The sequence below is a fragment of the Grampus griseus genome (genome assembly GCF_964374135.1).
Source record: "Grampus griseus genome assembly, chromosome: 5".
NCBI lineage: Eukaryota > Metazoa > Chordata > Mammalia > Artiodactyla > Delphinidae > Grampus > Grampus griseus.
Window position 1 is genome coordinate 28,451,100 of NC_138998.1, and position 14,387 is coordinate 28,465,486.

The 14,387-nt window shown below is 49.2% G+C and overlaps 1 protein-coding gene across 1 annotated transcript in view; it reads right to left on the bottom strand.

The window, feature by feature from the left end:
• Positions 1-14,387, bottom strand: part of ESYT3 (extended synaptotagmin 3) — a gene marked incomplete at its 5' end in the record, with an annotated part of 52,521 nt that overhangs the window by 19,558 nt on the left and 18,576 nt on the right. The window contains 5 exons of the mRNA XM_082654375.1: positions 995-1,050; positions 1,540-1,629; positions 2,251-2,317; positions 3,909-3,985; positions 13,405-13,539. Coding sequence (XP_082510501.1) covers positions 995-1,050; positions 1,540-1,629; positions 2,251-2,317; positions 3,909-3,985; positions 13,405-13,539 — 425 coding nt within the window. The remainder of the gene's footprint in view (positions 1-994; positions 1,051-1,539; positions 1,630-2,250; positions 2,318-3,908; positions 3,986-13,404; positions 13,540-14,387) is intronic.

Here is a 14,387-nt window from a genome sequence, read left to right on the forward strand (position 1 = left end):
AGTGCTGAGAACAGTGCTTAGTGCCCAGTAAATGCCAGGTACGTGTTCACTGTTGTAGCCCTTCTACTCTCTGACATCACCTTGAAATCCTCCTTCTTTATTGCCTGACTCTATCTCGCCAGTAGAGGGAGACAGGGGCAGTGGGCCGGCACGCAGTAGGTGCTCAGGAAATATCTTCTAAGTGAAAGAATGCATGACTGGATTCTCTGTGCCCAGGGGGTGAAGATCAGTGGGAATGTCCCCAGTGAGGGAGTGAGTGGTCCTCCCTGCAGGTGGGGACAGCTGCTGGGCCTGGCGAGCCAGCCAGGGGCTACCCTGGATGGTCCACTGTCCCTCCCTCCTGGGAGGTGTGTCCACACGGGGCTGGAGCCCTTCTCTGCTCCTCTCAGGGGCCTGAGGCTCTGAGCACAGCACCACACTGGCCCCAGGAAGGTGGGTTGCCAAGACCAGCTCCTCCTCACTGGCCTCTGCTGTGACAGCTGCCCCCTCCCATGCCAGTGTCTGTGTCTGGGCGGGAGCCACTTGGGCTTCTCACACACACTTGGGTCGGGGAGGGAGTGGATGTGGACAAGGAGGACACTCGTGTGTATCCACACCCGCTGTGCCAGCACCACACGTACCTGACTGTTCTCCCAGGGGCCTCAAGACAGAGGAACCAGGCTCCCTATTTACTGAGGAAGAGCCCAGAGAGGTGAAGTCACTTGTCCAAAGGCACACAGTGGCTGAGGGGGGTCCAGGAGGCTGGTCTGGCTGGCCTGGGTCCAGAGCCTGCACTCGCCCCTCATTAGCCCACGGGGCCTCCTCTAGGACACCTCACCTGATGGTGTCACTCCAAACACACCAATGCTATCCCCCTGGAGGGGGCAGCTGCCCACCCCTCTCCTCGTGCAGAGAGGGAGAGGGAGGGCACAGCCACGGTGTGGTTCCCATCACTGGCTGCACGGCCCGGAGGGCCCCACCTTGGGCCTGCCTGGCGGTTTGCACAGGCACTTACCTGATTCCTGGCACATCCAGCAGGTTGGTCAGGCCTGTCCAGTTGATCTGCAGGTGCTGCAGGGGCAGAGGGAGGCCGTTAGGCTGGAAGGAACCAGAAGCCCAGGCTGAGAACCCTCTGCCAAGGGCCCGGGCCCTGCCCCCGCCCCCACCCCCATGGAGAATTCAGCTGACTGGGGGGCGGTGCCCTCTGCGGGGGGCGAGGCGGGTGACGGCGCCTCCCAGTCCTGCTCAGGACCAGGGCTGTCAGGAGGGCTGCTTCTGCCGGGACCACAGGAGCGGCCCGAGGGCACGGCCACAGGCCAGCCTGGCATCCGAGGGCTCTGAGTTACAGCCTCCTCTCTGTGACCTCAGCCACTTCTCCAGGCTGTTTCCTGGGCTCGGGGAGAGCAGAGTCGAGCACCTCAGGCCGCCTTAGGGAGCACGTGAGATGGGGGGTCCAGGTGGGCTTCGGCAGCGTTCTTGGGCTCAAACCCAGTACCTGGGCCCAGTGGGCGAGCGCCGGCCCACAGGGAGCGGCAAGCCCGCCTCGTCCTGGGGACTCACCGGCTTCTGAAGGAAGAACATGGTCACAGCTCCCACGAAGGGCTTGTCCACCAGGAGGGGCTCCAGGATGAGCCGCAGCGTGCCCTGCAGCTGGATGGCACAGAGGGCCGGGAGGGACCTCAGCCGCCCTTCCTCCCACACCTGCTCTGCTCCTTCATGCCCAAGCCATCCCCAGATGTCAGGGCCACCTGCCGTCACAGCAGGGACCACACTCGGGGAAAAGAAGCCAGCGTGCAGCTTCCACCCCTCTGCCGGTTTCCAAGGGCCACAAGCTGGCCCCCACTGACCCCCACTGCCTTGCTGCCTGGGGGCTGCAGCCTTGACCATGGTCGGGACCCAGGAGTGCTTTCCAGCTCCAGCTCAGCTCCTCTACTCCTACCATAAAATAGCTCTATCTCCTCCTTCCACCTCAGTTTCTCAGCATCGGCTCTGCACCATTTAATAAAGAGAGCCTCTCACTTCCCAGGGCAGTCGAAGCCTCTCTGGCAGGGGGGTTTGATGAACAGAGGCAGGTGTGGGGCTGTCCTGAGCGGCGGGGTGGTGAAACCCAGCCACCACTTCCTGGCCCTATGATCTCGGACCTGGAATCCCTTGATTGGTACTAGCCTCTGTGCTTGGTGTCAACACCCCCGCTGCAGCCTCCTCCAGCATAAGCCCGCTTCCCCTGCCTTGACCCACAACCTGGAGGCAGTCATGCCGGGCTCCACCCACCTGGATCCCATTCACACCAGCCTGTAGCTTCTGCAGCTCCACGCTGATCTCACAGTCCCCGATGTAGCTGAAAGTGGGGAGGGAGAAGGAAGGTAGAGAGGAGGGGCAGGTCCACGACTCAGGAGAGGTTGGGAGACTTGCCCAGTGCAGCCCAGCCCAAGCCCAGATGGCCAAGCCTGAGCCCTGCATCACCTGGATGTGGACTCCCTGACAGCCTCGGCTTTTCTCAGCTCTGCGCAGACACTGCCCAGACCCCCCAAGGCAGCCCCCGGGGTCCCCACACCCAGAGGTCCCACGTGCATCCCCCCTCTGCCCACGAGGGCAGAGACCTCTGGGCACCACTTCGCCCCACGACACCCCGCAGATGCGAAGGAGGGGGTCTGGGTGCACACACTGCTATGCCTCTGCCCCATCTCTACCCAGGCCTCTTCCCCAGGGACACAGAGCAGCCCCGCAGCCTCCATCCACCATTCATGCAGGCTGTTGCTGGGGGTGGTGAGGTGGGCACAGTAACAAGTTCTCAGAAGCCTGAGTTCAGCTGGCAACTCCTGCCATGTGATGGGCACAGGAAGCCCAGAATGGGTGCCCTTGAAAGTAGAGAGCAGAGACCCCATCAAAAGACTGAAGGAGATGCAGAGGGACAGGGTGGCCATCAAATATCTGCATGGCACAGGCAGAGGAGCTAGACGTCACAGAAATGCTGAGTGTCCCCTGGAAGGGCAGGGGGAACTCAGGGACCCCAGGGGCTCCCTGAGATGACTGGAAAGCTGGGCGCGTGGGCTAGATGACCTTGACGTGCCCCAACTATTCACACAGGATCTTGTGGCAGAGCCTTGGGGCCGGGAGGGCCCAATTGCCATTACCATCTCAACACACTTGAGACCAGCCCCCATACAGTGATGGGTGTTCTGGAGTTGCCTCCTGTCTTCCCAACATGTTCTCAGCGCCAGCCTCTGGGCTAAGGACAGGAAATACAGAGGCACTGGAAGTGAATGGCAACCTTCTGGAACCTCAGGAGTTTATCCTTGGTCCTTTAAGCACAGTTCAAATCCCACCACCTCCAGGAAGACTTCCTGGATTGAATCTCCATTCTCTCTAACTCAAGCCTATTACAAACCTCATTCAAAAGGGATGCCCCTGCCCGACACACTGAACAAGTCACTTCTGTGTCTTTGCATCCTTCAGTTTTTCTGAGGTACCACAGAGCCCAGTTCTCCTGCTGGCCTTTCACAGCCTGTGCTCGGAGCTCCCTGGGTTGCACCACAAGTCCCTACATTTTCTCATCACACTTGCTTTCTCTTGCTACATCCTCTCTGAGACAGCTGGTCTGACCCTCCAGGTGACCTGGCCTCTAAGAAAGCTCTGTTGCCCAGGCCTTGGTACCCAAAACACGCCTGGTGCCTGGTCTATGGGAGAAGCCAGGCCTGGGCTGAGGGCTCAGACAGTAGTGGCTCCCCTGGGACCATCCGTTCTCTTGCCACTCCTCCCCGTCCCAGCAGGGACCTTGTGCTCCAGCCCAGGGGGATGAAGGGGCATATGTGCTGTGAGGGGCTTTCACACCCCAAATGAGTGTTTCCCTGCAACTCCATCTTCAACCTGGCTCTTCCCACAGTGTTCTCCCACCCTCCACACCTGGCCCCAGCGGCACGAGGTCTCACCAGATCTGCAGGTCCAGGACCACCTGTCTCCGGTTGCACTTGTTAGTGTGCACCTTGATGCCGTTGATCCTGGGGCACTGGAAGAGATGCCAGAGGACTGGGTCAGCAGGGGTCTTGCAGGCAGGGGACAGGGGTTGGGGTGCTGCTGGCTCCCTGCCCAGAGCTGGGCTTTGTCCACAACAACCAGCGTGACCACTGCACTCCCGGGATGAGGCATGAAAGCAGAAGTCCACCCTGCAGTCCCTGCCCATCCTCGGCACCCTGACACCTCCCTCTCCAAACAAACAAAAATTTTTCATAATAAAATGTTGGAGAAAAAAATTCAATCGACCACACTAGAGGAAAGATTCTATTATCCTTCTATTCTCTCCATGGAAAGTGATGCTTACAAATGCACTGTCACATGCAAAGGTTATCAAAGAGTATGGAGCCAAAAATGCAGGAGCAAAAGTATTACAGGGATATCTTGAACAGTTCATTTAAATGATTATGTAACTTTTCCCAGAGTTTGTGATATGTGTGATATGTCAGCTTTTGTAAAAGTACAACTTGTTGTGATTTATTTTCTCATACGTTCTCATATTTATTCAACATTCATTTTTGACCTGGTTTTACACTTTAAGTTTAAAATTCTTTTTCTTTGCCCTGGCCGCCTCCTCCCCGAGCTGTGTGGATGAAAGGCTCTTGGTGCTGCAGCCAGGAGTCAGTGCTATGCCTCTGAGGTGGGAGAACCAACTTCAGGACACTGGTCCACAAGAGACCTCCCAGCTCCACGTAATATCAAATGGCGAAAATCTCCCAAAGATCTTCATCTCAACACTAACACCCAGCTTCACTCAAAGACCAGCAAGCTACAGTGCTGGACACCCTATGCCAAACAACTAGCAAGACAGGAACATAACCCCACCCATTAGCAGAGAGGCTGCCTAAAATCATAATAAGTCCACAGACACCCCAAAACACACCACCAGACGTGGACCTGCCCACCAGAAAGACAAGATCCAGCCTCATCCACCAAAACACAGGCACTAGTCCCCTCCACCAGGAAGCCTACACAACCCATTGAACCAACTTTAGCCACTGGGGACAGACACCGAAAACAATGGGAACTACGAAATTGCAGACTGCAAAAAGGAGACCCTAAACACAGTAAGATAAGCAAAATGAGAAGACAGAAAAACACACAGCAGATGAAGGAGCAAGATAAAAACCCACCAGACCTAACAAATGAAGAGGAAATAGGCAGTCTACCTGAAAAAGAATTCAGAATAATGATAGTAAAGATGATCCAAAATCTTGGAAATAGAATAGACAAAATGCAAGAAACATTTAACAAGGACCTAGAAGAACTAAAGATGAAACAAGCAATGATGAACAACACAATAAATGAAATTAAAAATACTCTAGAAGGGATCAATAGCAGAATAACAGAGGCAGAAGAACGGATAAGTGACCTGGAAGATAAAATAGTGGAAATAACTACTGCAGAGCAGAATAAAGAAAAAAGAATGAAAAGAACTGAGGACAGTCTCAGAGACCTCTAGGACAATATTAAATGCACCAACATTCGAATTATAGGGGTTCCAGAAGAAGAAGAGAAAAAGAAAGGGACTGAGAAAATATTTGAAGAGATTATAGTTGAAAACTTCCCTAATATGGGAAAGGAAGTAGTTCATCAAGTCCAGGAAGCAGAGAGAGTCCCATACAGGATAAATCCAAGGAGAAACACGCCAAGACACATATTAATCAAACTGTCAAAAATTAAATACAAAGAAAACATATTAAAAGCAGCAAGGGAAAAACAATAAATAACACACAAGGGAATCCCCATAAGGTTAACGGCTGATCTTTCAGCAGAAACTCTGCAAGCCAGAAGGGACAAGCAGGACATATTTAAAGTGATGAAGGAGAAAGACCTACAACCAAGATTACTCTACCCAGCAAGGATCTCATTCAGATTGGATGGAGAAATTAAAACCTTTACAGACAAGCAAAAGCTGAGAGAGTTCAGCACCACGAAACCACCTTTACAACAAATGCTAAAGGATCTTCTCTAGGCAAGAAACACAAGAGAAGAAAAAGACCTATAATAACAAACCAAAAACAATTAAGAAAATGGGAATAGGAACATACATATCGATAATTACCTTAAATGTAAATGGATTAAATGCTCCCACCAAAAGACACAGACTGGCTGAATGGATACAAAAACAAGACCCATATATATGCTGTCTACAAGAGACCCACTTCAGACCTAGGGACACATACAGGCTGAAAGTGAGGGGATGGAAAAAGATATTCCATGCAAATGGAAACCAAAAGAAAGCTGGAGTAGCAATTCTCATATCAGACAAAATAGACTTTAAAATAAAGACTATTAGAAGAGACAAAGAAGGACACTACATAATGATCAAGGGATCGATCCAAGAAGAAGATATAACAATTGTAAATATTTATGCACCCAACATAGGAGTACCTCAATACATAAGGCAAATACTAACAGCCCCAAAAGGGGAAATCGACAGTAACACATTCATAGTAGGGGACTTTAACACCCCACTTTCACCAATGGACAGATCATCCAAAATGAAAATAAATAAGGAGACACAACCTTTAAATGATACATTAAACAAGATGGACTTAATTGATATTTAAAGGACATTCCATCCAGAAACAACAGAATACACATTCTTCTCAAGTGCTCATGGAACATTCTCCAGGATAGATCATATCTTGGGTCACAAATCAAGCCTTGGTAAATTTAAGAATATTGAAATCATATCAAGTATCTTTTCCGACCACAATGCTATGAGGCTAGGTATCAATTACGGGAAGAAATCTGTAAAAAATACAAACACATGGAGGCTAAACAATACTCTACTGAATAACGAAGTGATCACTGAAGAAATCAAAGAGGAAATAAAAAAATACCTAGAAACAAATGACAATGGAGACACGATGACCCAAAACCTATGGGATGCAGCAAAAGCAGTTCTAACAGGGAAGTTTATAGCAATACAATCCTACCTTAAGAAACAGGAAACATCTCAAATAAACAACCTAACCTTGAACCTAAAGCAATTAGAGAAAGAAGAACAAAAAACCCCCAAAGTTAGCAGAAGGAAAGAAATCATAAAGATCAGATCAGAAATAAATGAAAAAGAAATGAAGGAAATGATAGCAAAGATCAATAAAACTAAAAGCTGGTTCTTTGAGAAGATAAACAAGATAGATAAACCATTAGCCAGACTCATCAAGAAATAAAGGGAGAAGGCTCAAATCAATAGAATTAGAAATGAAAAAGGAGAAGTAACAACTGACACTGCAGAAATACAAAAGAACATGAGAGATTACTACAAGCAACTCTATGCCAATAAAATGGACAATCTGGAAGAAATGGACAAATTCTTAGAAATGAACAACCTGCCAAGACTGAATCAGGAAGAAATGGAAAATATGAACAGACCAATCACAAGCACTGAAATTGAAACTATGATTAAAAATCTTCCAACAGCGCTTCTCTGGTGGTGCAGTGGTTGAGAATCTGCCTGCTAATGCAGGGGACACGGGTTTGAGCCCTGGTCTGGGAAGATCCCACATGACTCAGAGCAACTAAGCCCGTGAGCCACAACTACTGAGCCTGTGCGTCTGGAGCCTATGCTCTGCAACAAGAGAGGCCGAGATAGTGAGAGGACCACGCACTACAATGAAGAGTGGCCCCTGCTTGCCACAACTAGAGAAAGCCCTCGCACAGAAACGAAGACCCAACACAGCCAAAAATAAATTTTAAAAAAAAAGTAACTTTAAAAAAAAAAAAATCTTCCAACAAACAAAAGCCCAGGATCAGATGGCTTCACAGGCGAATTCTTTCAAAAATTTAGAGAAGAGCTAACACCTATCCTTCTCAAACTCTTCCAAAATATAGCAGAGGGAGGAACACTCCCAAACTCATTCTACAAGACCACCATCACCCTGATACCAAAACCAGACAAGGATGTCACAAAGAAAGAAAACTATAGGCCAATATCACTGATGAACATAGATGCAAAAATCCTCAACAAAATACTAGCAAACAGAATCCAACAGCACATTAAAAAGATCATACACCATGATCAAGTGGGGTTTATTCCAGGAATGCAAGGATTCTTCAATATACACAAATCAATCAAAGTGATACACCATATTAAAAAACTGAAGGAGAAAAACCATATGGTCATCTCAATAAATGCAGAGAAAGCTTTTGACAGAATTCAACACCCATTTATGATAAAAACCCTCCAGGAAGTAGGCATAGAAGGAACTTTCCTCAACATAATAAAGGCCATATATGACAAACCCACAGCCAACATCGTCCTCAATGGTGAAAAGCAAAGCATTTCCACTAAGATCAGGAACAAGACAAGGTTGCCCACTCTCACCACTCTTATTCAACATAGTTTTGGAAGTTTTAGCCACAGCAATCAGAGAAGAAGAGGAAATAAAAGGAATCCAAATCGGAAAAGAAGAAGTAAAGCTGTCACTGTTTGCAGATGACATGATACTATACATAGAGAATCCTAAAGATGCTACCAGAAAACTACTAGAGCTAATCAATGAATCTGGTAAAGTAGCAGGATACAAAATTAATGCACAGAAATCTCTGGCATTCCTATACACTAGTGATGAAAAATCTGAAAGTGAAATCAAGAAAACACTCGCATTTACCACTGCAACAAAAAGAATAAAATATCTAGGAATAAACCTACCTAAGGAGACAAAAGACCTGTATGCAGAAAATTATAAGACACTGATGAAAGAAATTAAAGATGATACAAATAGATGGAGAGATATACCATGTTCTTAGATTGGAAGAATCAACATTGTGAAAATGACTCTACTACCCAAAGCAATCTCCAAATTCAATACAATCCCTATCAAACTACCACTGGCATTTTTCACAGAACTAGAACAAAAAATTTCACAATTTGTATGGAAACACAAAAGACCCCGAATAGCCAAAGCAATCTTGAGAACGAAAAACAGAGCTGGAGGAATCAGGCTCCCTTACTTCAGACTATACTACAAAGCTACAGTAATCAACAGAGTATGGTACTGGCACAAAAACAGAAATATAGATCAATGGAACAGGATAGAAAGCCCAGAGATAAACCCATGCACATATGGTCACCTTATTTTTGATAAAGGAGGTAGGAATGTACAGTGGAGAAAGGACAGCCTCTTCAATAAGTGGTGCTGGGAAAACTGGACAGGTACATGTAAAAGTATGAAATTAGATCACTCCCTAACACCATACACAAAAATAAGATCAAAATGGATTAAAGACCTAAATGTAAGGCCAGAAACTATCAAACTCTTAGAGGAAAACATAGGCAGAACATTCTATGACATAAATCACAGCAAGATCCTTTTTGACCCACCTCCTAGAGAAATGGAAATAAAAACAAAAATAAACAAATGGGACCTAATGAAACTTCAAAGCTTTTGCACAGCAAAGGAAACCATAAACAAGACCAAAAGACAACGCTCAGAATGGGAGAAAATATTTGCAAATGAAGCAACTGACAAAGGATTAATCTCCAAAATTTACAAGCAGCTCATGCAGCTCAATAACAAAAAAACAAACAACCCAATCCAAAAATGGGCAGAAGACCTAAATAGACATTTCTCCAAAGAAGATATACAGACTGCCAACAAACACATGAAAGAATGCTCAACATCATTAATCATTAGAGAAATGCAAATCAAAACTACAATGAGATATCATCTCACACCACTCAGAATGGCCATCATCAAAAAATGTAGAAACCGTAAATGCTGGAGAGGGTGTGGAGAAAAGGGAACACTCTTGCACTGCAGGTGGGAATGTGGATTGGTATAGCCACTATGGAGAACAGTATGGAGGTTCCTTAGAAAACTACAAATAGAATTACCATATGACCCAGCAATCCTACTACTGGGCATATACCCTGAGAAAACCATAATTCAAAAAGAGTCATGTACCAAAATGTTCATTGCAGCTGTATTTACAATAGCCAGGAAATGGAAGCAACCTAAGTGTCCGTCATCGGATGAATGGATAAAGATGTGGCTCATATATACAATGGATTATTACTCAGCCATAAAAAGAAACGAAATTGAGCTATTTGTAATGAGGTGGATGGACCTAGAGTCTGTCATACAGAGTGAAGTAAGTCAGAAAGAGAAAGACAAATACCATATGCTAACACATATATATGGAATTTAAGAAAAAAAATGTCATGAAGAACCTAGGGGTAAGACAGGAATAAAGACACAGACCTACTAGAGAATGGACTTGAGGATATGGAGAGGGGGAAGGGTAAGGTGTGACAAAGCGAGAGAGTGGCATGGACATATATACACTACCAAATGTAAAATAGATAGCTAGTGGGAAGCAGCCGCATAGCACAGGGAGATCAGCTCAGTGCTTTGTGACCGCCTAGAGGGTTGGGATGAGGCGGGTGGGAGGGAGGGAGATGCAAGAGGGAAGAGATATGGGAACATATGTATATGTATAACTGATTCACTTTGTTATAAAGCAGAAACTAACACACCATTGCAAAGCAATTATACTCCAATAAAGATATAAAAAAAAAATTCTTTTCCTTTAAGAGGGCCCCCAGAATTGTAGAAGCTTTAGGCCACACAGCACCTGGCTTGATGTAGAAGACCAAGAAAAACCAGCAGAAGCCTTGGGAGGAGGAAGAGGCCTGTCACCGACCTGCCCCAGCCTGAAGTCTGGTCCTGGGCTGGGGGCTGGTTTGCGGGCACCTGTGGGAGCTCAGCCAGCCCCAAGACCCCCATCTGCAGAGACCAGCCCTGGAGAAGGCTGCCTACCTGGAGGCCCCGCCACAGAGAGGAGGGATTACCACTGTGAGCATTTCCTCTGTGCCAGGCAGGGCGGCCCTGGCTCAGGGCTCACAGTGAGTGTGGGGCGTCAGCCTGGTCAGGTGCCCCACGTGCAGCACTGCTCACCCACCCACGCAGAGTGGCCCTGACGCCAGGCCTGTTAGTCATGCTTCACAACCACCCTTAGAAGTGATTCCTTTCTTTTTACAGATGAGGAAACTGGAGCTCAGAGAGGTTAAGTCACTGGCCCAAGGTCATCGCAGCAGTGAGCAGAGTTGGGCATGGACGTGGGAATCAGAGGAAGCAGGAAACACTCATGGGCGTGAAGGGAGTGGGTGTAGTGAGCGCACTGAGCCTGGCCAAGCCCAGGAAGGTCAGGTGAGGAAGGCCTCTGTGATGCCCCCGCCTTCCCCCGCAGTGGAGAGGAGAGGGATGGGAGAGCTAAGAGGGGTGGGAGGAGCCAGGACACGAAGGGCTTTGAATGCAGGGCCAGAAGCCAGCTATTTCTCCTGCGGGGCTGGGGCATCTGGTCAACTTGCAGGTGCCCCCCCCCACCGCCCCCCCCCCACCCCCGCCAGGTTTTCGTGACAGGGTGAAAATCATCTCTCAGGATTAGCCACTCCTAGTGAGATGGGAGATGGATGGGTCCCTGGCTGGACAGCTGGTGTTTGTCAAGCGGAGTCAATTTGAAGCTTTGTTTTTCCCCAGACGCTCCAAGGACAAAGTTGGTGGCAAGAGCTGAGCTCTGCTGAAGTAAAGGGATAAGATGACCAGTCCTGAGGTCGAGGAAACCTTCTCCATCTTCACATGCGCAGGAAGGCTCCTTGGGGGTCAAAAAGGGAGGGGGCGCCCCCCTATAATAAGTGTGGACATGCACCCACAGTCCTCTGCGGTGGGATCCATCTTAGCAAAAAGTTGCGCACGCATCTTGGGGAGGGTCCTAGGACCAGTCAGATGTGGGAAAAGAAATGAGACCATTGGCCAAATGTAAACGGAGACCCGGAAGAACTGCCCTACATAAGACGATTTAACGGCCTCTACGGCCCTCCTCCTCATTAGGGAGGACGCCCACCGCCTTTCTCTCTGGGTGTGTATTTCTGCCTCGATTCTGCCTTAAACAATTTCTCCGCGTGTTCTCTCACATGTTATGCTGTGTCTCTGATAATAAACTTTGTACCTGTTTTTACAGCTTTTGCCTCCTTGAAACATTCTTGCTTTCAAATGGGGGCAAGTGTCAGGGCCACTTTGCTTCTAGCCTATAGCCCCCGGAGGTCTAGTGGTTAGGATTCCTGGTTTTCATCCAGGCTCCCCAGGGCCAATTCCTGGGTCTTAGGGAACTAAGATCTTGCTTCAGGACCGCTCACTGCGGTCTCTCTGACATCACTAGGCCTGCCTGCTTCCGCCACCAGCAAGGGCCCGCTGTCCCACAGGCATCACCACCCAACAAGCAGCCTGGCCGGGCAGGCTCTGCTATGAACACAGCGGTCCGCAAGCTTCCTACCTCTTTGCCTGCTGAGTTCTTCAAACGCCAACTCAGACATCACCCCTCCCAGAAGTCCTCCCTGACTACCACACTCCCACGCCCCGCCACTGCTGAAGCCACGGGTTCCTCCACGTCGTGCATGCACTGCCATGGGGGTGTCCATCACCCACCAGCTTGTATGTCTGTCTCCACGACAGGACAGGGACCTTCCTGAAGGCAGGGGCACAGCCACACCATCTCTGTGTACAGTGCCTTGCACACGGCCGTGCTCAGGAAGCCATACGTGAGTGAAACAGGGAAAGAACAAATGAGCCAACAGATGCTGGGACAAGTGAGTCCTGGCAGAGCCTGAGTGGCTTCAGCCAGAACCTTCAGGGCTCAGGTAAGCCTGATCTGCCGCCACTCGGGAGGCCAGCGGGGCACACACCCCGGGGCTGGCCGACAGCTCTCCTCAGGCTGGCCTGCCCTCTGCATCTGCTTCTCCTGGAGCTGACCAGATACCAGCGCCTCTGATTTGCGGGGTGATGGAGCTCACAGCGCCTCTGCCTGGGGTATGCATTTTCTGATGATCAAAATAACACTTTTACATCAGTGGGGTACTGAGGGGCAGAAAGAGTGGGGCAAGAGGCTGGAATAGGAAATGCAGCCTAGAATAGGGACATGACATTAGGTGTGTTCAACACACACACTTTTATCCTGGGTCACCAAGTATCTTCACAGAACTAGCCTGGGCTTATAACACGGATAGCCAGCATCAACCAACAGGTAGAGAATTAGTCACTGCTTTGAGGCACTGACTATCCCACTCCACCGTGGTGAGTTCTCCCCAGCTGATGCTGAGGCTAGGAAGCGTGACTTGTACGTCTTTGTGTCAGGCTGGCTTCCACCACCACATGGCATGTTCTCTAAATTTTGCTTAAGAAGGGTGGAATTATTTCCCACCTCTCCTTTACCTTTTCTCTGAGCCAGGCTTCCCCGGAACCTGTAGAGATGGTGGTGATGGGACTAGGGGCTGAGGGGTTTAGCCTGAGGCCGAGAGGCTGGGAAGTGCAGGTGGGGAATGGGCCCCCTGTGAGTGACCCCTGGCAGGGGCTGGAGAAAAGCCTGCACCATAGGTCCGGCTGCCCTGCCCGAGACAGCACTGACCTTCTGTCCGAAGTAGAGCTTGGAGAAGGTGAAGGTCCTCAGGTGCACGTTTTTCTCCCGGATCTTGGGCTCGAGTTTCTCCCGGAACTTGTTTTCTATGATCATGCTTAGGTAGGGCCAGATGTGGGAGATGACCTGGGAGGACAGGAAGGGGCCTTTGGTGGTCAGGTCTGTGCCCCCTGCCCCAGACCCATGGCTGCTCAGGGGTGGCCCTTATGCTGCAGCACCCATCTGCCTGCCTGACCCCCTGTCCCATCTACCCACCTATCCGTCCATCTGTCCATCAGACATCGGATAACTACAGCCGTGGTTCTCACTCTTACAGTTAGATCCCAAGATTTGCTGTCATTTCGCAGCCCACCATGAAATAGTCACCCACTAAACTTAACATGATGAGGCCCTTTAGTTCTGTGCTAAAACATAAGCTACCTGAACAACACTGTGGTGTAAACAAGAAGTAGCACGTGCCAGAGGTTTAAGAAGAAAAGAAAAGAAAAAAAAAGCCACAGAAGAGAAATTTAAGTTGTTTCCTGTGGATTTAATTTTTTTTCTAGCAATCGGGGAAGGCTGCCTGTAGCTGAGTTCTGCAGCAGGATGACTCATGGTGCTGGGAACCAAGTGTAGGACCTGGGGAGAGGGAAGGTGGTGGAGAGATGGAACCTGGTGGCAGAAGATGGTGAGCAGATGGTAAGGAGCGGGGAGAGGGAGTTGGTGGGGGGGGAGAGCAGCCCATATGTTCTGTTTGGGGCAAAGGCCTCTTCCATCTCTGGGACTTGGGCCTTAGTTTAAAGATGCAGCTCCTCCGTTACAAACCCTAATCAGAGGAGCCTAAAGGAAGTGCGGTTTCAGGGTTTAACGCCCCTATCCCTCTCAGGCCTCGATGAGCCAGGCATTGTGGTGTTTTAATTACCTCATTAATACTCACAACAACCCCATGAGGCAGGGACCATCATTATTCCCATCGCACAAAGGAGGGGACCAAC